The sequence below is a fragment of the Podarcis bocagei genome, assembly GCF_964188305.1.
Source record: "Podarcis bocagei genome assembly, chromosome: 10".
NCBI lineage: Eukaryota > Metazoa > Chordata > Lepidosauria > Squamata > Lacertidae > Podarcis > Podarcis bocagei.
In genome coordinates this window covers 28,880,217-28,905,759 of record NC_138135.1, presented here as the reverse complement: position 1 = coordinate 28,905,759, position 25,543 = coordinate 28,880,217, and the positions used below count along the sequence as shown (strand labels likewise).

Below are 25,543 nucleotides of genomic sequence, written 5' to 3'. Positions count from 1 at the left end.
GGTCCTGAGCCATTTAAGGCTTTATATGTTAAAACCAACACTTTGAATTGGGCCTGGAAACTAATTGGCAGCGAGTGCACTTGGGTCAGGATTGGTGTAATATGTTCAAACCATCTTGCCCCCATGAGCAACCTGGACACTGAATTCTGCACTAGCTGAAGCTTCTGAACAGTCTTCGGAGGCAGCCCTATACGTTGCAGCAATCTAACTTAGAAGGGGAAGAAATGGAGGCAGTGAGAGATTTTACTTTCTTGGGCTCCATGTTCACTGCAGATGGTGACAGCAGTCACAAAATTAAAAGACGCCTGCTTCTTGGGAGAAAAGCAATGACAAACCTAGACAACATCTTAAAAAGCAGAGACATCATTTTGCCGACAAAGGTCTGTATAAGTTAAAGCTATGGTTTTCCCAGTGGTGATGTATGGAAGTGAGAGCTGGACCATAAAGAAGGCTGATTACTGAAGAATTGATGCTTTTGAATTATGGTACTGGAGGAGACTCTTGAGAGTCCCATAGACTACAAGAAGATCAAACCTATCCATTCTTAAGGAAATCAGCCCTGAGTGCTCACTGGAAGGACAGATCGTGAAGCTGAGGCTCCAATACTTTGGCCACCTCATGAGAAGAGAAGACTCCCTGGAAAAGACCCTGATGTTGGGAAAGATGGAGGGCACAAGGGGGCGACAGAGGACGAGATGGTTGGACAGTGTTCTCGAAGCTACCAATATGAGTTTGACCAAACTGCGGGAGGCAGTGGAAGACAGGAGTGCCTGGCGTGCTCTGGTCCATGGGGTCACGAAGAGTCGGACACGACTAAACAACAACATAGCATAGACAACAGTGATTAGGCCTGTAATGTAATAGGGGTCAACTGAGCCACCAGCTGAATCTGGTGGAAGCTTCAAACGACAGCAGGAGGACCCCCAAGCTATGTACCACCTTCTTCAGAGGGAGTGTAACCCCATCAAGAGCAGACAACCTCCCATCCATCCAATCTAGGGAACCACCCACTAACAGTGCCTTAGTCTTGTCAGGATTGAGCTCCATTTTCTTGGTTCTCATCCAGTCCACTACAGAGGCAAGGCAATGGTTCAGCACACCCACTGCCCCACCTGCAAATGTAAAGGAGAAGTTGAGCTATGTATCATCAGCATATTGCTGACAATGTACTCCAAACCTCTGGATAACCCCCTCAGCGGTTTCACGGAGATGTTAAACAGCATGGGGGATAAAATCAAATGCTGAGGAACTCCACATTGACGGCTCCACAGGGCCAAACAGCACACCCCAATCATCACTTTCTGGAAATGTTAATCCAAGTAGGACTGGAAGCAGTGCCTCCTACCCCTAACTTGGGTGGGATGCTTTCCCTTAATATAAAAGGGAAATATGCCAAGAAAAGTGGTGGAAACAGCTGGAAATGATCCTTTCCTATTTATATCTCTATGCACAGTTGCCGAAGCACATGGAGCTGGGGGTGGGGTGTTACAGATGCACATGAATACACCCTACATGACAGGTTCTGGGGCACATGCCCCAATTAAACAAAGAAAGCAGACTCTACCTGCACAGCCTCTGCACTACAAACATCTGTGGTTATGGATTATGCCTGCATCTAATTACCGTATTGGCCTGAATATAAGCTGCACCCGCAAATATGCCACACCTTTAAAATTTGGCTGCTTGGGACATGCTCCGTTGCTCTGCGCTGCTTGGGGGGGGGGAGCCGCACCGCTTTGACAGTGCCGTAAGGTCACAAATATAAGCTGCATTTTAACTTTTCATGATCGGAATTTGGGGGGAAAGGTTCAGCTCATACTCAGGCCAATACAGTACCTGGTTGCAGGGGATGTTCCTTCAAGCAGTTTAAATACACAGTACCATCAATTTTGAATGCCCTGATCACATGTCCCATCCCACCTAAACAGGTATTTTATGGCACTGTCAAAGCTGACATCACCGGAGGTGACCAAGCCCAAGTTTCTGAATGAAGTCTAGAGAAACATATTGCAGCATGCACCCCAATTTCCATGCAGTGAAAGTATTTAGGGATTTCTACACCAATCCAGAGTTCAGCTTCCTTGGAACGATGGTCATAGAGAAATGTAGTGTCTTTGGAGTATATGTTTTTATTTGCACACCTATACAACCTGATTTTTTTTAAAAAAAACCTTTTTTTACCTCCAGCCGAAGTCACAGATGCAGACTCAGGCAGGACCCCAGCTTGGACCACTTTCCCAACCCCGACCACCTCCTCAAGGTACTAGTCATACTACACTTTACTTGCTTGTAAGTTCTGCAAGAGAATATAATGGAATCCTCTAGGAATGCAGAATAGAAGTAAGGAATTCCAGGGCTATAAGTATAGAATCCTAGAACTATAGAGTTAGAAGGGACCCCACGGTCATCTATTCCAACCCCCTGAAATGCAAGAATCACAGCTGGAAAGCACAAACCAAGCACCAAATTTTATTTGGTGGGGGGAGGGGAGGGGGAGGATTTTTAAAACATCTTTATTCCTAGACAACATATTCTGGAATCAGTTGGATTCAATAGCAGAGACTTGCAGAACAGTAACAAATACCAAAAATAGCTTTTGATGTCATAAATGGTATTTTGTTTCAGAAAAAAAAGACTTAAACAACACTGATGATTTAAAACAAACAAACCAAAGTGATGGATTTTAAGAGCTGAGGATCGGATACCTAAAATGGAGGATATAGATATTTTATTAGTGGGGAATGATTAGAAAAGAGAAGAATGATAAATAGTTTTTAAAGGCAAGCTCTGTATTGTTAAGTTGCAGGAATGGATGACCTTGAAAAGATAATGGGCCAATATAATTTTGCATGACATTCCTGAAGGAGAGGCAAGCAGGGGATGGGGAGCGTGGATATCGAACACTGCAGCATCTGGAGATTGGTTTCCGCATGATCTGGGTTTGGTCTGGTCTGGTCTTTTGTACTGTCTGCGAGGAATGCGAATTCTATATTCAGATTTTGAAAAGGAAATTTGATGCAAAGTAGGGAGCCCTTAGCATTCAGCCATGCAGACGAATGGGAAACTGTACCGAAGGAAGGACTGTAATGATAACAGCAAGGAGTCTGATTACCTTAAGGGAGATTGTTCTTGCTTCCAACATATAGCACTTGGTGTTTTGTTTAAGTGTCCCTCTTTGCTTTAGGGGGTCCACGCCAGCCTCAGGGATCACAGCCAGCCCGGACGGGAACTCCACCCCAGCAAAGGCTCTCTCCCCAGGGTCAGCAACCTCTGAGCCCCCTGTCCACCTCCCCACAGCAACAGAGGTCTCCTGGATCTCCCCAGCAAACTAGATCATCCGCTGGAAGCTCACCAAGCCAACCTTCCAAACCAGGCACCTTCCCCCCACAGCAGCCTAGACCTCCAGCCCAAGGACGGGCTCCCAGCCAGCAAGGCTCTGGCGAACAAGCCAGGCAGCAGGCTCCTCCTCATCCTCATCTAAAGTAGGTGCCTTTTACAGTGAATATACTTAACATGACTATTGGAGTGGTGCGCTCAGATCAGTATGAGAGCGAGTCCAAACAAGGTGTACAGAAGGGGTCAGAAAGCCCTGAGGGACTCGTGGAACTGAGTAGTGAAGGCAACAACCCTCTCTCTCAAGTGGCAATAGCTTAATCCAACTATCAATTCCATAAAGGGGACATTTGTGTGGAGTTGAAACCCACTACTGCCTCCACCATAGTTGTGCCGGTTCCTTCACCCAGCTTGCTAACAAGATTCTGGCACTGTAACGCTAAAAAGCCCCCAACACAAACGGCAAAAGGTCCATTAAGAGGAAGCTTAACCAGCAGAGAACTCTCATCTCCCCCTTTCCAAATTTACCAAACATATTCACAAGGCTGTGGCTGCTCCATATGACAGAAAAATGATTATTCTATACTTTGCATAGCTGCTTTTAGGAGCCCTTCCTCCACTTCCATGTACAGTGTGTGTACACTGCAAAAAGAGGGAGACAGCAGGTGATAGCGGCAACTTCTTAGTCAATGTACATCTGCCCACCTGTGGCACGAGTGGACTCATTTTTGTGCACAGGCAGACCAAGACGCACAAGGATTGTTGCAAGGGATACGAAAAGCTCAGTGGTGTACCTAATAGTACAGCGCTAAGGAAGAGGAACCCAATCTTCATGACCACTCTGTAGGGATAGTTCACATTTAAAGGCGCAAACTTCCCTAACTGAAACTTTCCAAAACACACAGACACCTCAAAATTTGCACTTTTCTAAATTGCAGAGCAAGCAGCCTGGGCGAGACAGGAGAAGAGTTGCAGGGTGGGAAGTGTGGCCATTGTTACCCAGCTAACCTGGGGCAGGTTGCTTGGGCTTCAGGGGGGAGTCATGGGGGGGTAGTGGGAGGGGCTCATAGCTGCTGCTGCTGCTGCTTCTCAGAGTGCCATGGCTCAGGGGATCCAGGCTGCTGCTGCCTGCTGGGAGGAGGGAGGGCAAAGGAGGAAATGAAAGGAGAGGAAGTCAACCCACTTGCCACTGACAAATAGGCAGCATTTTGCCCAGGGAAACAGCACCACTCACACTGCCTGACTGCCTGTTTGCTCACTCGCACTTCTGAGCTGCTCTCTGGGCAAGCAGGAGGGAAGGATGGAGGCTGGTGCTGCCCATGGCCACCCTGACAATCGTTCCATGGCTCCCTGGTTGAAAACCACTGTTCTAGGGCAAAGTGTGCCTAAAAATGCATGCATTTGTGAAAATAGCCTGCAATCATGCCTATCAGGGGACACTGCTTGCAGTGAACTGCATATGAATGTGCTTGTTTTCTTGAGGATTTTAATGATAATAATCTCACCTTGCTGAAGAAATGTGTAGAACTGTATTTAAAGATTGGGGAAATGAGAGCAAAAATTGACAGGTCAAGTTCCTACCCTTTGCACACAATGCCCACTATTACAAGATTGGATGCTGTAGTGAGTAGCAGGCAATGGTAGCTTCTGCTGTTATTTTCAGCGGCAGAAGGGCAAGGGTTGAAACTGAAGCCTGCTGGGCCCTGGAGCCTCCATAGCTGCCTAAATGTCTAGCTTTCAGCCCTCTCCCGTTTGCTCTTGTGAGAGAATTGGCCATATCTTCATTTTTCTCTTTAACCCACCCCCTCTCTCTTTCAGCAAGTCACAGTCCCTGACAAACACTTTCAGCCTCTCAGAATCCTCACAGCGGGGAATAGCCAATGAAGACGAGGCAAAAGCTGAAACCATCCGCAACTTGAGGAAGTCGTTTGCTAGCCTCTTTTCCGATTAATCTCTGCACATCAAGTGAGAGCAATTGTGGGCGGGGGGGGGGGAGTTACTTTTGCGGATTCATTCTTTTCTGTGTTTACCTTGGAATTGCCCAGGAGCATCTAGAGTAGTTTCTTATAAAACCTATTCACATGGACAGCAAAAAAAAGGGGGGGGTCTTGTGCACCCACCCATACTCCAGGCCCCCCTCCCGCCTGCATCCATTCCCTATAACATCAGAACAAAGGCCTGCTATGCACATTCTTTACTCCCTGCCTCAGGTTTGAGGAGCAAAGGCTACATATCTGGCAGTACATGTGAAGTTCTTCAAACTTCTAAAACTGCTATTTAGGCTAGGAGTGAGGAATATTTTTTTTCATCAAGAGCCACATTCCATTGGAGGCAGTATTAATAATGGCACGGTTGTCCTTTTCTCTGCCACCCTTTTTGCTGATTCCTCCCCCTACTCCCACCCCTTAGCATCCACATTTAGGCCAAGGTCTGAACATGGACCTTCGGCCACAGGCTTCCAAGCAGACATATGTATGGATGAGAGCCTGCGGCAGGTGGGGTGAACTGCTGTTCATTCACCTTACGAATGGCGCTGTGTGTGCATACAAATTCAGATTCTGCAAACAGAATCCCTTGAAGCTGTCTTTCTGGGTGTCCTTTTCACAGCACCTTAAGCATCAGTGTTTTAGTTTAATCAATTTGAAGGATCACAGCACTGATTTTTTTAAAAAAAGAACCTCTGCTATGCAACAAGCTTTCCTACATAAACCCCAATGGAACCAGAACCATCGCTCCACGCCCAAAAGTGATAACTTTTCAGTGTATAATTTTTATATATTATTGCAAAGCAAGCTTTTTTTGACACAGAAGTGAAATCTTCTTGGCTGGCAGATTTTTTAAAAAACAAACCTTACAGAATTGTTAACCATGTCCCAAACACATTATTAAAAAGAGGCAGAGCAATTTTCAGGGCCCTGCTAGAGTGGTTGACGCCATCTGTAATTTAATGGCTATCAAACCTTTGGATGGGAGATCCAACACATCCGTGGACATAGCATATTAGCATTGCAAGCTTCTCAAATTGGAGCTAGAACAGACAGCTTCTTTGGATGGATCCCAGGGAATGAGTTAAAATACCTAAATGCAATTTCATGTTAGTGGACCATCCACAGGTGGGGAAAAATATGCATGTCTTTGCTTGCTTACAGCTGTAATTTAAAGTACATTTCCAGTTCACTACAATGTAAAACAGTCATAATGCATTTTAAGATAGGGAGCAATTGGAAATCTTTGAACCACACCTGGAACAGTCATTCCTGTAAATACAACAACTGAGCTCTATAATGTGGCTATCATGAAGTAGATCACTTCCCATTTCAGCACTCTAAATTAGATTGAAGTTGCATGAAGTCACACCATGTACCCAGCTCACTAATCCTAACGTATGGTTCACTCAGTTTTAAAACAAGCTGAATATGCAATTCTCCTGCAGAGCATTACTAATAGTCAAGCCCACAGATCTCAGTCCTGGTGCTACTTTTCATGCACTCTGCAAAGTCTGCCATATGGTGCATCACATTACATTGGGGAAACACTAAACAAAGCAACAGACATCACAAGCATTTTAATTTTAACAGCAATCTGGATTGCATTGAGACTTTGAAGAATAATTCAGCATTTGGAAATACTAATGGCTATGATCCAGAAACTTGCTGTTTATAAAAGAAGGTTTTGTGTTGTCTTGTTAGGCACAGCACTAGCCCATGTTATGCTGGGCTCAATGTTCATAATGACCTGATCTCAAAGGCTTTTATTTTCTTCAAAATGTCTTTCCAACAAAGCCATGTTTAACTCCAACTTTGCAATGTCACGAAGCACAGCAATATAACTCTGACTATTCTATCCCTTGACTGAGCTGCTTGGACCTTTTGACCTCAAAAATTTTATGAATACAGAAGCCGAAATCGGAACAGTCTTGTCCTCTGGAGATTGCTAGCGCGGGGCTTTTCCTGCACCGCTACATGGGAGTGTTAAGATCCATTGCAAGCAAGTTACTGCATTTTAACCTACCTCAAAACGATACAATAATTCACATATTATTCAGTGCAGAAAGGGCTGCTATAGAAATGAGGGCCACCAATAGGCCACCTTATCAAAAGGGGGGGGGGCAAACTACACTAGTGGAGTAGTATTGCTTAGGAGAAAGCCCTCCTATTTTTTCTACACCCAGTGTATGGAGCTGCAGATGGGCCTGGTGGAAACCTGCCACTATACAGTACCAGAAGACTCTTAGAAGTGTATCTAGAAGGCACTTGTTGTTTGGTAGCACATCAGAACTATACGGCTATATTTAAGCACTGGTTTGGGCATGTTCTCAACTGAAAACATTTTAAGTTGCTTATGGCACTTTACCCCATTGTAAGCTAAAATTAAGTTTAAATCTGTGCTCACAAGTTTAACAACCCAGTAGCACTCTGCCTCACCAAAGCTGTACAAGTATCAAGGGTCACTTCTAACCTTTAACACAGCATGCTTGGAAATACTGTGACATCCCTAAACCTTAATTGGGCGATTGCTTGAGCAAGCTTAGCGAAGTGAAAAGCAATACAACTAAACTAGAAACCTCATTCTTAACAGAGTACACATTCTATACACACCCAGAAATCATACCATTCGGGGATGTGTATCTAAAGCTGCAATCAGTAAAAAAAAAATGCTTTCTTTCTCTCACACAGCATTATGTGAAGCCTTATTTAAACCCAATCAAACAAAAGAAACTTGGGACTTTACAGTAAATTGGCTTATTAATCAGTGCATCTGAATCAGCTGAAAACATTAGATTAAGAAAAACAAATCACCTGTAATTAATTCCCCCTTACCAGCCAATCTTTTTTTCCAGCCATACCCCCTCTTTACTCTTGGATTCTTTGAACACAAATCAGGTTGACTGGTTCTATGGATAGTTACATCTTTTACTTCCTGTCAGTTGTGTATGCAAACATATAGAACAAGCCACAACTAAGTATTTTTGCAAATATCCCTTGCTTACAATTGGTGAAAGTAAGTCTTGGGCTCATTCACCTCTAGTACACAGTGCTCACCATATTTGACTGTACAGAGTCAGTTCTGTCATCTTATTTTATAATGCCTTTAAATGTTCTTTCCTGGTAGAAGAATCATTCAAGGCACAAAGGCAATGTCTTATTGTCGGTTTTTGGCATTCTTTCTTACTCATGGTTAGTTTCTGGGTTGCATTGTAGCATGATGTTATTCAACTGTCTGTAGTTGAAACTGTTCAATATTCTATTCTTTCAAGTGTAAACAAAAAAACATTTTTACCTTGTATTGTTTGTGCATTGAAGTCCTGAACACCAAGTTTGCTTTTCAAGTAATAAAAAAAGAGAGAAAAAGACTTAGCAACAGGTGGTATCTGAAAGCGAATCAAATCAGATACATTTTGGGGGCCATGGGCTTTCCATATGTCAGATGTTGCATAGAACAGGAAGTTCTCTCATGGAAGAGAAATCTAATCAGGCCAGCTATTCAGGGAAAATCACAACCACATTCATTTAATAGACTTATTTAAAGAAAAAGACAGTCCAGACCAACATAATGCTTTGTGTTTAAAGTGCTCTTTATCTGATGTAGCTAAAGCCAACCACCTTTTGCTTTCTAAGAAGCAGTTTGCAGATGGTAACGAAAAGAATTAAAGTTTTCCACAAAGTTCTTTCAGAAAAGTCTCTCCAGTTCCAAGGGAGGCAGCCCTGGTCATTTGCATGGTGTTGAGCCCAAACCCCCAGAATCAAGATCTCCTAGTACATATGCACTGCCATAATTAAAAACAACAACAACCAGACACCTGAACCCTGTGGCTGAAATATCCTACGGTGTGAAAGCAATCCCATGAGCAGGTATGTTTAAAGCCCTAAAAACCAAGCTGCAGTCATATGAATGCACGGCGGTTATCAATCGGACGGACCCGACTGCCTCTTCCTCGGAGTGTGGGGCAAGGATCTGGAAGTGAATCAATGTGTTGCCTGAAAGTAAGGAATGGATCTAAGGGAGAAAGCTGAGGAAACTCCCTAGCGCCAGAAAAGAGGGAGTGGATCGGGTCTGCAATATATGGAGCTGATGGCCTTTCATCATGTTCACCACCAATGATCATTGGGGGATAAAGAGGATTGGGAAGGAAAGGATTGGGATATATCGAGTTAGGATGAAGTGGCACAGGAAGGAGAGGGGGTAGAAACATCATGTGTCGCCACCTCAGGGCTTCCTTCTTCTGCTTATATTTTTTCTTGTACAGCTGTGGGAAAAAACAAATGAAAAAGGCTTAACCTACTATAATGATAAATACAATATGCATTTAAGTCCAAACATTATTCAAAGTATCACACTCCCCAACACAACTGCCCCCAAATCAAAGGGTGTTCCTCTAGTTTAGAGGAAGATGTCCAACTAGGCTGGCCTCCCTTTCTTTTGTTTAAATAAAATTCCCCCACCCCCACCCCCAAAAAGGAGACCAGAGATTGTAGGACTCAGATTCCACAAAATATTATACAGGTTGGCATCAACTGAGTATTCAAGTACAAGTTTGTATCCTGTACTGATTGCACTTTTATTTAGCTTAGAAGCTAAGCCTATGCCTATTCTTAAAAACATGTACAGTGGTACCTCAGCTTACACACACTTCGGGTTACAGACTCCGCTAACCCGGAAGTAGTACTTCAGGTTAAGAACTTTACCTCAGAATGAGAACAGAAATCGCATGCTGGCAGCGCAGGGACAGTGGGAGGCCCCATTAGCTAAAGTGGTACCTCAGGTTAAGGATGGTTTCAGGTTAGGAACAGACCTCTGCAACTAATTAAGTTCATAACCAGAGACACCACTGTATTAGAATTTTTTAAAATCAAGAGAGTCACTCACTTCCTTCCAGTCTGTATCTCGGGGCCTGGTAACAGAATCTAAGCAGAAATCACAAATTAGAAATCAGTTTCTAATACAGCAATCCCATAAGACATTTCTGTACAGCAGAAAACATACTCCAGTTAATTCAGGAAGTTGGTACTGTGTTTTATATTAATTTTTTTAAAAAATTAAAAACCTTCCAGCAGATACAATACCATAAGTCTCTCTGGTGGGTGCAACCTTTTATCCAATAACTATTCCTTGAATAAAGGTAAAGGTAAAGGTACCCCTGCCCGAACGGGCCAGTCTTGACAGACTCTGGGGTTTGTGCGCCCATCTCACTCTATAGGCCGTGGGCCAGCGCTGTCCGGAGACACTTCCGGGTCACGTGGCCAGCGTGACAAAGCTGCATCTGGCGAGCCAGCGCAGCACACGGAGCGCCGTTTACCTTCCCGCTGGTAAGCGGTACCTATTTCTCTACTTGCACCCAGGGGTGCTTTCGAACTGCTAGGTTGGCAGGCGCTGGGACCGAGCAGCGGGAGCACACCCCGCCGCGGGGATTCGAACCGCCGACCTTTCGAATAGTTATAGCTATATTTGCCAGCTGCTCTCCACTTAATACAACTAGGTTTGGGATCAAGCCTGCCATTTCACCTCAAAGCATCATAAGAGGAAGTGAGTAGGAATTCACCTCTAAAATCCCGCAGGTACACAAATCTCCACAGTAGTTGATCATTTGAAGCAGCATAGAGGTCATGGCAAACAGCAGACAAAGATAAAAGTGAGCGGAAATCCAGGAGTCGGAGAATCCTTAGTTTCAGTTCTAGTGGAAGAACCACCAAGCCAAACACATCTGGGAGGTTCAAAGCTAGTTAAGACAGAATGGGGGTGGAGAAAATGGCATTATCCACAGTGCTGCTGTAATAAAATATAGTTTATTATAATATGGTTTATACAATCACAAACTGCTGTAAGATACAAGGCTTGCTGTTAAAATGCAGCTAGAAAACAGTGGCTTTCAGAACAAAAAACTCAAAATGAAAATAATTGTTTACCAAGGGAATGAACAAGAATACAGTACCATGCCCTCTTTTATGACTTAGTAATGGCCTACAAAATGGTTGACAGGCCTCATTTTTTAAATGATGACGGTGCCTGAGAGACAATAAAGCCACCACTTAATACAAGCCAGTACAGTAAAGCACCACCACTTCAAATGAAATATAAGCAGAGTACAACGGTACCTCGGTTTACAAACTGAATCCGTTCCAGAAGTCCATTCTTAAACCAAAACAGTTCATAAACTGAGGCATGCTTAACCTAATGAGGCCTCCCGCCGCCAGTGCCCTTCCATCGTTCAGATTCTATTCTTTGACTGAGGTAAAGTTCTCAAACCAGGACACTATTTCCGGTTTTGCGGATTTTGTAAACCAAATCATTCTTAAACCGGACTGTTGTTAAACTGAGGTACCACTGTAATATATTCAGCCTACATCTAATGCCCATCCTTTAGACTCCATCACTAAGGTGTCTGGTGAAGTGCCAGTAAAACACATGATTTTGTATGGAGAGGATCTCAGTTTCAATCCCTAATATCAGTATCCTTAACAGAAATACTAGGAAAACTGTCTCTCCAAGACCCTTTCAGGATGGTTCCAACTGGAAAAGGCAGCCCAACAGTCGGTTGGTCCTCTATGGGGGGTCTCCAATGGTCAGCTGTACATGTTCAATGCTACTAGTGGCTAGAGTTCAAAACACAGAAGTCAGGAATTTGTCCAAGCGACTTACAAGCTCTACCACCACAAGTGACACCTACATTTCTAAGGCAAAAACTGATATGCCAAAGGGAGTGAAGGATCACAGGGCAAGCTATGTGGTGTTTCTGTATCAAGCCCAGCTAACAGCCTGGGCCAAGGAACTTCACTAAGGCATCACACACACATTCAGAAAACAGGTGTGGGGGGGGAGGCGTGGCACTTAAGCAAAATAATTCTACCTCTCAGCTATTCCCATTGTAATCATATGGCCGGCTAATATTAAAGAGATCAAGCTTCTCTGGGAAAAATTGGCAGCGTGAATGGTTGTCCACTATGGGACAAACCAGGTGAAACATTTGGCCTGGCGTTTGGCACTGTATATGTGAAACCAAGTTGCCGACCTGAAAGGAAGGGGTGCTGAGCCAGACTGGGGCAGCTGAATGGGAGGGAAGCTTTCCACTCTGCCACAACTGGAAATTCCATTGTGGGAATAGCACGTGTGGCTGGGGCAGGGGCTCCAGCTCCAACCAGGATATGGCAGAAGCAAAAGCCTAGAGCCCATCTCTTCTCTCCATGCCCCTACATACACACACAAACTGACCACCATTGGGGGGGGGGGTTGCAATTAAATCACCTATGCAACACTAAACATCACATCTAATTTGGTCCTAATCACCTAACTCCTCTATGGCCTCAGAAATATACACATTGGACAAGCGCCACATCCCAGGTCTGGGAAACTTAAATCTCAGGCAACTACAACATGACATTAGCTCTGCTCAATATGCTGCATTCTATAGTTTTTCAACAGTCCAGGGATGGTGGGGGGAGAGAACCGATACAGATCAAAGCCAGCCTTTTATTGCTTTCGTATATTCTCAAGCCACAGAGGAAACAGACTCTCCAGCTGGCTCAACAGAAGAGGTCTTTGCCCCTTAAATGAAACATGAATCTCTTTCAGACTTCAAAAGGCAGTTTCAGATTTTTATCTATTTTATTAACATTTCCCAAATTAGCAATTGGTACTTATTTAGTTTTGTAGGTCATTCACTGCAACCATGAGGGGAAGAAATATATTGATTTATGAATACTGGAAAGCAATCTGAAACTGGAGGCTGGCTACCCAATCACTCGTAGGAACTGGATCCTTCCAGTGCTGGGACCCATCTTGATCACTTGAGATTAGAGGATGGGGTGAATCCTAAGCAAGGCTACAGATACAAGGCTACAGAGTCTGTAGGCAAAAACAGTTTAGCATACCAGAAGTATGCAATGCGTCTCAGTGGTGAGTTCCAAGCTGGTGGGTCTATGCACTTAATAACCAAAAGAAACGTGGAAACTAATGGAGAAGTCGGAGAAAGAGAATTGGCACTGCACTCTTTAGCCACTATGACAAAGCACTGTTTTCACAAAGGATCCACAATATGCTTCCTTCAGTGCTTTTCTTACCTTGCCGGGTAAAAGCCAGAAGAGGGTACACCAGCCGATCTTTAAAGAGACGTGATAGCTTCTGAAGATCCTTATATATTCCTGCAATGTTCGCTTAAAAAAAAAAAGTTTGGACATCATAGGTTTGCAAATTCCTACTCAACCTATTTTCTACAGCAAATGTCACCTTTAAACAATTAAGCAGAAAAGGAGCTGATCTTGTTCCAAATGTGATATACCACAACAATTATCGTATTTTTCCATGTATAAGACTAGGTTTTTTTCTTTTAAAAATATGTTTAAAATTGAGAGTCATCTTATGCACAGATACAATCTCCCCCATTTTCTTAATTTTGGGTCCACAAAAACAGGGGGCGTCTTATACACGGGGGCATGTTATACACAGAAAAATACAGTATGTTTCTCTGGGATAGTCTTCGCAAGGTTGAATGATTATAGAGCAAGGGTAGCTAACATGGTACCTTCAGATGTTGCTGGACTACAACTCCCATCACTCCTGACCACTGGCCATGCTGGCTGGGGGGGTGGGAGTTAGCGCTCCCCATATATTGTTGGCTAACATTAGCTACCCCTGCAGTAGCGCATCTAGGTGAAAAGAGTCTGCTTTGACTACAAATTCAAGGTAGTCCCTGCCATTGGAGGGGAGGGTAAAATATATGGAGCTGTGTGCAATGAAGGCCTCCCATCAGTGCAATGACTTCCGCCTGCACAACAGGATTCCTCTCCCTATCTTTATGTGGCCTTTGCTCCTCCCAAATCTGTTCCAGAGGGTTGGGGGGAACTCCCAGAACAAATCTGGGAGTGCAGAGGCATGCAGGAAGAAGCAGCTCTGATCAGAAGCCCTTGTGCTAATAGGATGACTTCACTCGCTATAACCCATTAGAGCAGTTATATAAAATAATAAACACTGAGGGAGTATTTTAAGACAAGAGCTAGTTATATGAAGCCCTATGTGAAAACGCTGCCATAGTTTCAATGCTGCAACTCCCTCTGTTGGCCAAATGTCCGTCATTACACAAGACTAAACCAAGCTAGCAGGCCAACTTGAAGACTTCTAGATTGAAACCAGTTATGCTCAGAGTTCAGCCTTCCAGAAATGTGTAGCAGAGGGTGGGACAGGAGAGGAAGATCAGCACTGCACCACCCACTCCAGCCCTAACCTCCACCTTTTCACAGACTACGTCTCTACATAGCCACGAGTACAAGATTTTCAGTTTGTGTCCTGGATAGATGGAAAGATACAGAGCGTATATACGGAAGCCTATGTGTATTTGCATGGTCTATCTGCAGACTCATGGATGTCAGGAGCTAGGCTTGTAAAGTGGTGTTTACACATATACCTACCCACCATTTCAGCATCAATGAAGACTTAAACAGCACTACAGTCATACCTCAGGTTACAGACGCTTCAGGTTGCGTTTTTTTGGGTTACAGACCCGCCTAAAGCCGGAAGTACTAGAACGGGTTACTTCCAGGTTTGGGGGTCGCGCATGCGCAGAAGCGCTAAATCGCAACCCGCGCGTGCACAGACTCGCCACTGTGGGTTGCAAACGGACCACGTTCGTAACCCGAGCATCCACTGTACTGTGTTTCATCTTTTAAATCCTCAAATTTATGAGGTTATCCGGGAGGGGGGGTCATTGCCCTACACTGAAATATTTGAGGAATATGAAAGGATTGCCTGCTACAGACAACTTGCCATTTCTTGACTAACTTGATAATTATAGTGGATGACATCATTAATAATGGATTATATTCCACTGCATGCTCAGAAAGGTTTTGTGGCAAGCAGTTGCCAGTTCCCCCTGCTTGCAACACACAAGGAATCTTTTCTGCACAACTGGCAGCCAATTATCTTTTTCTTTGTGGTATCATCTTTCAGGGACCTCAAAATCTGCCAGGAGCCCACAAGATCTTCTGGAATCTCAAACACAGTTTTAGCAAACTGTGAAAAGACAACACAGTTTCAAACTTGGAAGACATCTGCTGCCCTGCTTCGGCAGGCATTCCCCACTCATCTGTCAAATTTGTCCAAGCCCATTAATGCTTCATTTCACTGAAGACCAAGACTGACCACCTGAAAGTCAGGAGCACATTAAATTATGTATTGAAAAGTTATATATAAAAAGTACCCGAGTTCTCAAAACAAATGAATGATGTTGGCAAAAGCTGCAGCCTCTTCACACTTTTGATGTCATCAGCAATCTTTAACATTACTGCAAGAGACAAAGTGGACAATGAGAAAACATAATGGGGGGGGGATCATCCTCAAAATAAGAATCAACATTTAGTTGCCAAAGAAAGCCTTATTCTAAATCCAATCTTTGCTCTATCTGCTTATGTTAAAGGTCCATTGGAATTCAATGACACTGAAATTTTACATTTATTGACTGTAAGTCAGATCCATGAAATGGAAAAATATTAATCTGTTGATGAATAGTTTGAGATTTTGGAATATGGCATTACTAAAATGGTAAAAGGAAAGGAAACAGCAAAACGATTTGATTTATTGGGAAGCACAGGCTCTGTTACGTACTGGAACAAGTGTTGAACATGCAGCCCAGTTTCATTTTCTGTTGTGGGGATGATTTGATAACTTATTTAGGCTTAACTGGTTATTTTAGTTTACACCAAACAAATTACTGTAAAAGAGGCACTTGCTAGAAGCACTTAGTGCCAGCAGAAATGGACATAGTCAGCAGCATCTGTACAAGTCAGCTTTTCTATTATAGAATTATACTGAATAGTTGCATTACTATACCAATGCGAATTCACTAGCTCAGAAGTGAGTCATATATCTTAATAAAAATATCCAATTTCCATTCCAGAGGTAAAGTTACACTAACATTTATTTAAGATGTCCTGTATTTCAATACAGAAAAGCACCTTGGTTGTGCTTGATAGCCCACAGGTGCTGATGCCATAGCAGAAAATATTCAGACTCAATGGAAGCTCATTTCAGGCTTCTGCTAGCATTGGAAGAAACTTGAGAGGCAAAGAGCGATAGTCACAAGGTAGCTTTCAACCAGAGTATTTTCAAGAGCACTCTTACCATTGACAACAATAAGGTTCCCCAAAGTCACACAAGTAAGTGCAGCAAAGCCATTTTCACAGAGGGGGTGGGTATACTGCAGCTTATAGACACCTTTGCTTCTCCAGTTCTCAGGCATTGATGTTGCCTTTGCTTCCGTCCCCTGGAAATGGAGGGGGGGGGGAAACCAGTTACTGTGACAGTCCCCACCCTCCTCTCTTCCTGAAAAGTGATATTTCCATAAAACTAGAGACTGACTAGGCCAAAGACTTTTATTCTGAACGTTTGAATTCTGCAATGTTTGTAGCTGACACTGCAGGGGTCAGGATATCACAGCAGTACAATTTATACTGCCCTGTCTTGTACTGTACAATCCAAGCAGGACTGGAACAGATGGGACTCGGGTAGGGAGCAGACGTTCTCAGGGCCTAAATTTAGACAGACAGCAAGACACATCTAAATCCACCAATTCCAATGGTCTCACATAAGTCTAACCATCTCACATGTTGATTTAGTAAAAAAAAAACCCTTTTTTAAGGATTTCTCATGTGACTGTCAAGCAAATATTTGGGGGTGGGGGCTTTCAAAGAACATTTTTTAAAAAATTCAAGACATTGAACTGAATGCAAATTAAAACCATCATACCAAAAAATTCAGTAGGCTCCATCAAATCAAAGCCAGTATATTTTGTGTTTAACCTACTTTACAGAGGTTTTGAAACTTCTCAATTTGGTTTCTTATGTGGGGACTGTACACAGTTTATAATACTTGTTGTGATGGTACATGGACTTGATTTCATAGTTTACTATAAAAATTTATACATCCATCAACCATGTCCAAGACAACTAGCATCAAATACAAAAAATAAGACATTTAAAATAAAATTCAAAGATTCTGCATGTAGGAAGGATATTTTTAACAAAATGTTGATAATTTTACATTTTTCAGGGGATATTACTTTACTTTAAAGAAGTGCTGCCAACCCCAAGCTTTCTAGATGGAAAGAAGCAAAAATATGGGGACGGGGAATAAAAAAAACCCAAACTTTTCCAGTTCCAAGAATCTTTGCTTAATGAAGGCAGAGCTCTTAACCAAAAATCCCTTTAGACACTTTCTCTCCACCCTCAAGCTTATATTCACATGCTCCCTGCCTTACAACCTCAATTATAACCTGCAAGTTATCTTCACTAGTATCCAGCCCAAAAGAAAATCCACAAAAATCTCCTAATATGCAAGCACACAGGGCCCCCAGTGTAGACTTCAAGCTAGCTCTCTGGAAAGACAAGTTTGTAAATCAGGAGTTATCCCAATGAATGTGTACTTCCTCACATTACAGACACATCTAATGCAACTCATGGTTCCCCACACATCAGACACAAACTATGGCTTGAACCTGAGTTGGTATACTGTGGGGACAAGAGAACGTGGCCTCTGTTAATCAGTAGATGGGAGAGGAGATGAAGCCACCAGGATCAACTAGCACAGTGCAACATTACTATCCTCTCCTCCCCATTGAGTTTCAGAGGAAGCTGGTCTTTCACTTTTTTTGCTTACTTGAGGTATGTAACCCGTCTCCATCATGATAAGGTGTACCAAAACAATCAAGGCATCGTTGGCACTGGTACACTCTGCAGCGTGGTAGAGGGTCTGAAGTGAGTGCGGCACTTGCCCGTCTGTAGCTTCAGAGCAAAGCATTGGCTCTGAAGGGTAGGAACCAACAGTTTCAGGAATATCAAGGTCACCTGAGACAGTCTCTGGAGCAAACTCCTGGCTGGATTCTGCCTTGAAAGGAGAGCAGAGAAACAGGGGATTCAAAAAGTAGCCATAATAAGCATGTGAGAAAGTGAAACAACATGATCTAGGTTTCAGACTATCTGCTGTTTGTGGCAGTAATGCTGCCAATACAGTTGGGTATTTAGAAAAAGCCTGGTCCGTAAAATGATGTGTATACCTCAGTATAAATATGTAACTCATGCAGTTAACTTTGCTTTTCTTGCAGTTCTGATACCAAGTTTGTAATAACCTTGAACAACCAAAGGCTCCCTCCCTATAGACCAGGAAGCCCTGTCATTATTTGGGATTGATCATCTTTGCTGTGAGTCCTGGAAGACCTGGCCTTTTTCCGCCTGGCCTGGGAGAGTGGGGCCCTGACTGACTGTGGCTACAAAAGAAAGGCTGCTGAACATACTATTGGGTTGCGGTATTGTTTGGGGGGGGCACTGCTGGGAGGAGAGCTGTTGCTGTTATAGAGAATAATTTTTTATGTATCTTTGGTTCAACTTTGTTGTACACTTTTTGATGTTTTATTTAGTGATATTTATTTATTGAGAAGTTTATGACTTCTCTTGTTATGTTTGCAGTTATGTCACGTTTTTCATGTTATAAGCCGCCTTGAGCATGGCTTTAACTCTGGAAAGGCAGCATACAAATAAAATGATGTATGTATACCCAGTTGTGGGAACTGACCAAGAGAAAAATTAATAATGGGTGGCTTTCCAGAACACAGGTGGTATCTCTAATGTGGTTTAAGCTGCTACACATTTCTCCTCTATTCTTTTCACACAAGACACAGCATTTATTTTTAAAAAATATATATTAAGTGAGAGCGTCTTTAGTTCCTATGGACTTACCGTACTGTCACTCATTTGGACATCGTCTTGGACTTTATGGTCTGCTACGTGCCTGTTGCTTTTTTCATTATCTGGGCTCCTGGGCTGGCTTTGGCATGGATCTGAAGTAGATGATGATGATTCATGATTCTGTGATGGATGCACAGATGAGGAAACAGATGCAGGTAATCTGGGTGCAGCATCAGCCTCTTCTAACACCAAACATATCAAGTCTCCTGAAACAACCCCCAACGATGTTAGGGTTTCCTGCTCTCCTGTGAGGGAGTCTTTCTTGTTCAAGGTTATTACAACCTTGGAATCAGAACTGCAAAAAAACAAAACAAGAAACAAAAAATTAACTGTATGAGGAACATGTATTGAGGCATACACACCATTTTGCAAACCAAGCTATTTCTAAATACCCAACTATATCAGCTACATCACCACCACAATGCAAACAGCAGATAATGTGTGAAACCTGTGTCATGTTGTTTCTCCCATGTCTGTTATGGTTACTGTAGCCCTTTGCCAGCATGCATATGGTCATAAGCATCCCATATGGATGGGACCAGACACCCTGGAGTGAAGCTTTTCCAGATAGAGGATCATATTAGACCAGTAGAAAGCTATTTGATTTTTATGTTTACATCCCACCTTTGCTCCAAGGAGCTCATGATGACATACAGCTCTCTTCCTCCCCATTTTTTTCATCACAAGTACCCTGTGAGGCAGGTTAAGCTGAGAGTAGCCCAAGGTCATGGGGGACTACATTCCAGACCCAAACAGAATCACACACCCTTCTTACACAGATTCACATATGCTAATTATTCCCTATGGAAACAGAGACAAATATTGAGAGTAATTACTAAGAATTAAAGATGTCACCTTCCATTATCTTCACTTTATTATGAAGTTAATTTTTTAGGAAAAGCTTCTCCAACACCTTTGAATTATCCAGACTGTGCAGAAGACAAAAATAACTCCCTAATTCCAGATATAAACATCACTGTTTGCTGAAACTGCAAGCCTTGCTTTAAGGCTATTCAAAGTCTCTAACACAATGCAAGTGTATCCTGAAAATGGCATGTATGCCACTGTGCAATGTGTGGGTTGCTTTTTCCATGTTTGCAAGGAACACAGAACTATCTCTCTACTGAGACATATACCCCTCTGTTTCCTTCCTGCAAGGGAATGTGCTTCAGTTGCACAACTGCTCTCCACTGAACACCTGATGGGTGGGAAGTGAACCAGAGCCATGGTTTGGGGAGTTGTGAACAAGTCAGTGAGCCTCAGGGTCACACATTCTCCCTCTACAGTACATGCAAAAACAGGTGACAGAGAGCTTCCACTTTCACTTTAGAATCAACCACAGTTCATTAGTAACTGCAGCAGGTAAATTATTAGTTCCGAAATAATGGTGGAAGGAATCAGCAATGCATGTTTTGTTAATAACACAGCTGTAGCAAATGTAACGGTTCTGTCTTCTAATTCAATTTATACTTTAAATGTATAGCAACCAAGTTCTCTCAAAGGCAGCTGCCTGCAATATTCCACCTCCAGGAGCCACAGCTGTTTCACTTATCATTCACTTGCACACACACAGTAATAAGCAGTGATAGTGTTATTTCTGCTGTAAACGAAACTGTGCTCTTGGCTTTCAGTTTCACATGTGCCAAACAGCTCTGCAAGGCCTCATTTTTCAACAACAACAAAAAACTATTACAGTCGCAGACCAGCATAAGATACAAACATGTGAATAAAAGAAAGCACATAAGACTTAGAAGAGGAGAGGGATAAAAACGAACAGTTAAAAGTGATTATAACTCACATAAACTTATAGCAGATAAGAGAAGACAGACAAGCGGTTAAAAGTTCTATAAGGGAGGGAAGGTGAAGAAGCACAGAGGCCTTGCATTATTGGCCTTCAGTTTAGGTGTGATTTGTGATAAAGATGAAGCCAACCGAAGAGAGAAGTGAATGGAAACTCTCACCCATTATTTTATTCCTGCATCTACACATGACTCCTAAAAAGTCTGACAGGGTGTACTACATATACATATGCATATACATATATATACTGTATATACTGTATACATACATATACATAGACACACAAGCGCAAGTTGTTAGCCTCCATTATTTCCTTTTGACAAATGGATGTACAGCCTCCACTCTTTGCCATCGCCATTGTATCGCATTAGACAATTTTTTCGTTCTTCTGTAAGCAGCGCAGCGCGCCAGAGTTTTTAAGCAAGATAAATATGCCTTATGTACCCCAAATTAGACGCCTTCACCCTGCCAAGAAATGGGGGAACCCAGGACCTTCCAGGCGGCAAAGAAGCTGCTCCCCTGGGCCCACAGGTAACTTCGAGCGAGCCCAGCGAAGGCGGCCGCGAAAGCTACTCCTGCCCGCGAGGCTCCTCGCTCGTGACGCAGTAGACCTCTCTCACACACACCTCCCCGCCACGGTTCACACGTTACCTGTAACCGCAAGAGGGCAAGAGCGTCTGGCAGATGTGCGCGCGCAGGTCCCCCAGAGTTGGCTCCTCCCCTGGCAACTCCAGCAGAACCGTTCGCTTCAGCATCCGCACGCGGAGCTTCATGGCGGCGAGCCTTTCCCCGCCGCCTCCCAGAAGGAGACGAACCAGGGCCCTCAGCAGCGGCGACGGCGGCAGCGACGTAGGAAGAAGCCACTGCGGGCGCGGGGGCTTCTGGGTGCCGTTGTTGTTGTTCGTGGTTTTGGTTGGTTGAAGCGCCGCCTCCTTCGCCTGCCGCCCCGCCCCCGAGACGCCGCGAGGGCCCGCCCCTTGGCCTTCCCGGCCTCGCCAGCCGCGGCAGTCGAACGACCCCGGAAGCCAACGATGCTCCATCGACTACTCGGTTTTCTTCGGAACACCAGTTTGCCCTGCCTCAGTACTGTAACAGGGCATGGGGAAAGTCTGCCTTCCCGTCGATCGATAACATCTGTATTCTGTGCTCTTACTTTCAAGCACTTGTGTGCAATTCTCTGGCGGCTGCACATGTGCAATACATTGAAGAGGGTTTTAAGCTGCGCATCCATTTATACGCAACTTTTATATTTGTATATAAACTCAAATATTAAAAAATAAAATAAAACCAACCAACTCTCCAGTAATCTCCTTCAAATGCAATCAAATCTGCTTTAAGTGCTGAGCCTCTGGAACTTTTCGAAGCCCCATCTGCACTATACAGTGGTACCTTGTGTTAAGAACTTAATTCGTTCTGGAGGTCTGTTCTTAACCTGAAACTGTTCTTAACCTGAGGTACCACTTTAGCTAATGGGACCTCCTGCTGCCACTGTGCTGCCACTGTGCGATTTCTGTTCTTATCCTGAAGCAAAGTTCTTAACCTGAGGTACTATTTCTGGGTTAGTGGAGTCTGTAACTTGAAGTGTCTGTAACCCGAGGTACCACTACATTTAAAGCTGTTTTCTACTGCTTCCCATGGAACTCACAGAATTCTAGCTCTGTGAGGATCTACACTTCCCAGGATTCCTTGCAGGAAGGCATCACTTAAAAGTGGCATGAAATTGCTTTAAATGGATAGTGCAGACAGGGCCTCATCAGTTCAGTCATCTCAGTAGGCCACGCAGGGTTTCCCAGACTTGGGTCTCTCTTGTGGACTACAGTTCCCATCATCCCTGACCACTAATCCAGCTAGCTAGAGATGGTGGGAGTTGTAGTCCAAAAAAACAGCTGGTAACCCAAGTTTGGGAAACCCTGGTAGATGTTCTATTGCCTAGGGTCAGGCCCAGTGGCTACTGTAACCAGGACAGCCACAAACATGAATATGACAGCAGCAACCTCTACTGGCTCACTGCATAGGGCAGGGGATTGGGAGGGAGTTGGGAGTTGGAGCCCCACAAGGGGCAAGAGGTGAATATGACCCCAATATGTTCTCCCAGCAGGAGAACAAGAGTCACAGCAGGGGCAAAAGAGAGATAACTTCCTGGACTTGAACCCGCACTGCATATGAGAGCAATCAAAACCCTCTAGAGAGCAGAATTAACTCCTCTTCAATGGACAAGCAGCTCTTTTAATTGAGAAATGTGGTTTGTAGACCACCAGTTTGTTAGCATTTACATGTAACATTTTCTCAATACAAAGGGATTTAGCTATTTATTGATGAGCATCCTCTCATCTTGGAACAGAAAAATTTTAATGTTTACTTCCGGGTGGGGCTTACTAACACAATGGAAATCAAAATGTCTCTTGGTTCCCCCCATCCCCAAAGTACTCAATACACTATCGCTGTGTAAACTCCTTTAACAATCTGTCCAGAGATCTTTTGTTAAGACATCTGAGTCACCTCTGGGCCAAAGGAAATGTGCCTGCAGTAGATTTGCACCTTAAAAGGTGGGGAGATCTGGTACCATTGGTCCATGTTTACTCCTGACAGATTTCTCCAGTGTCTGGCTATGAGGCTTCTGGCTGCTGAGAGCAGGCGGGTTATAAGCTTTGTATAATGTGAGTGATTATGATCTTGGCAAATGTTCAGTAGGGCCAGTAATGGGGTAAGTTCTAATACCTGTTTAGTTATTTTGCATATCTGTTGTGGGACTTCCCCCCCCCCCAACCTTATACTGTACTCAACACTAATGTCTCATAACAACGGTAACTGATCTGTAAGAAAGACTGTACAACCTGAAAAAAGAGACAAGGCGTGTAATTTTGTAAACCAATAAATTTTTAATTAAAATTTTAAAAAGATAATGAAAAGAGTGGCAGTCAACTCCAAATGTGCAGAAAGAGGGACATGGGAGTGCCTCAGGGTGTCACTCTTTTGCAGGCGGAATTCAAGCACATACTGGAAATTTAGGTTTGTGCAATTAAAGTGAATTAGAACATTCTGTAGTCCTATCACAACAAATCCCAGTTTTTTTAAAAGCCGTAGCCTTTATATGGTTAGGAAAGTGACAGGATAGGCCCTGAAAAATGAGAAGCTAACAAGCAAATCAGAATGAATGCTCATTGTCATATAACTCACAGACAAATATGACTGAATGCTCAATAATGACCAGACATAGGGCCATTCTATAGCATACATTTAAAGCACATGGCTTTCTCCATAGTATCTTGGGAACTTCGGCTTTCCCCCTCGCAGTGCTACAGTTCCCGGCATACTTAAACTACAGTTCCCATGAGTTTTGGGGGAAGACTGCTTTAAATGGATCTACCTTAGTGTAACCTTTTCAAGATGCATGCTCAGTAAACAAATCTGGCGGAGCCCTAACAATTTGTACTCATAAGAGCAAATTGGGTATAATTTTGAGGGACACTGGAACCTCCCCTAATCTGTTGCTTACATCTCCATTGTCCTTTGCTGTGAGCTTTCCTTCCAGCTGAAATGGCATATTCATTTTTTTTTTAATAATCTTTATTAAGTTTTCAAAAGGTTACAAATAACAGAACAAATAAGAAAAAATAGAAAAGAAGACAGTAAGAAAACCAAAAAAGAAAAAACACAAAAAACAACAAAGAAAATTTCCACCTTTTAACACTCATTTTCAGTAACTTCTTTTCAGGACTTCCCCACGTCCCCCCTTATTGTATTCCAACTCCAGTTGTTTATTCAAGCAAGTTTTTCCCTTGATGTCCTAAACATATTTTATTAAAATCACTTAACCCTAATTTAATTACAATAATTTTTTATAGTAGTTTAAAACTTTAAGTTCGTTGTTATACCTTAGCAGTTTTTTAAAAATATATACCTTGACCCTATATAAAGAGAAAGAGAAGAAACAAAGATGTAAAAATAGAATTTAAAAAAGATACCTTTCCTAAGATTGCCCCTATTTCCCCTCCACGGATTCCCCATTCTTATAATAATAAAAAGCCTATAGTTTTTACGCTGCAAAGACGAAAAAGCAAACCCCCTTTGGACTTCTAGATCCCACCCTTCTCTCCCCGGTTTCAATCCCTAACCAAAGTCCAATTAGTCCATCTTTCTAGCCTGGTGATCTTACGTCCGAGGCTCGCAAATCTCTCTCAGTCCCTTTCAGCCGGTTCCTTCGAAAGTCTCTCATACTAAACACCCAGGATCGAAGAAATATTTTCCCAATGCTGACCATGGTTCTTCCAACGAGGCCTACTTGTTTAAAGGTGGTGCTCCAACTCTGTTTCTTAAGTCTGTATGTCCCAAATAGTCCAACTTTCACCTTAATCAGTTTAAGATTCTTCCTAGCAGGTCTCCAGCTCTCTTTTTTCTTCTGTGACATTTCAGCCATCCCTTCTTTCAGCTCCTCCTGTTTGGCAGATGTCTTTTCCTCCTCAATCTTTGGTTCTTTTTCTTGTCCAGCTGCCTGTGTTTTGAACATAGAGCCCCTTTCCAATTCAATAGGTGTGTTTTCAGTTAACTTCGGGTTTGAAGAGCTCGTAGACAAAACATGGCCTTTCTCATTCATCTCTCGCAACTTTCCCACGAGAAAGATCAAATTTTTCAGGCCAGCACGTATTTCCTGTATTCCCTGATTTAGCTCCATTCTTGTAATGTCC

General features: G+C 43.2%; 2 protein-coding genes across 3 annotated transcripts in view; one reads left to right on the top strand and one right to left on the bottom strand.

Moving 5' to 3' along the window:
• SYN3 (synapsin III) overlaps nucleotides 1-18,539 on the top strand; it is a 186,750-nt gene extending 168,211 nt beyond the window's left edge. The window contains exons 12-15 of one of the 2 annotated variants that reach the window (XM_081211002.1): nucleotides 2,188-2,260; nucleotides 3,185-3,482; nucleotides 5,152-5,298; nucleotides 18,419-18,539. In XM_081211002.1, the coding sequence (XP_081067128.1) occupies nucleotides 2,188-2,260; nucleotides 3,185-3,482; nucleotides 5,152-5,284 (504 nt within the window). In that variant the 3' untranslated portion in view covers nucleotides 5,285-5,298; nucleotides 18,419-18,539. Of the gene's footprint in view, nucleotides 1-2,187; nucleotides 2,261-3,184; nucleotides 3,483-5,151; nucleotides 8,732-18,418 lie in introns of those variants that run through there. The other variant, XM_081211001.1, reaches the window with a different exon arrangement.
• FBXO7 (F-box protein 7) lies at nucleotides 8,891-21,837 on the bottom strand. Its single transcript, XM_081210996.1, has 9 exons — nucleotides 21,510-21,837; nucleotides 19,050-19,353; nucleotides 17,974-18,201; nucleotides 16,441-16,582; nucleotides 15,521-15,604; nucleotides 13,389-13,481; nucleotides 10,874-11,050; nucleotides 10,201-10,238; nucleotides 8,891-9,580 (listed from the first exon to the last, which is right to left on the bottom strand). Exons 1-9 carry the CDS (start codon nucleotides 21,629-21,631, stop codon nucleotides 9,218-9,220), a joined length of 1,551 nt encoding a protein of 516 aa, XP_081067122.1. The 5' UTR covers nucleotides 21,632-21,837; the 3' UTR covers nucleotides 8,891-9,217.
• Nucleotides 21,838-25,543: the final 3,706 nt, after the last annotated feature.

Coding starts and splice junctions, on each gene's coding strand:
- FBXO7 (XM_081210996.1), bottom strand. CDS start 21,631: ATGAAGCTCCGCGTGCGGATGCTGAAGCGAACGGTTCTGCTGGAGTTG. Junction 19,354..21,509: donor TTGCCCTCTTGCGGTTACAG/GTAACGTGTGAA, acceptor GTTTTTTTGCAG/TTCTGATTCCAAGGTTGTAA. Junction 10,239..10,873: donor GTACCTGCGGGATTTTAGAG/GTGAATTCCTAC, acceptor ATTTCTGCTTAG/ATTCTGTTACCAGGCCCCGA.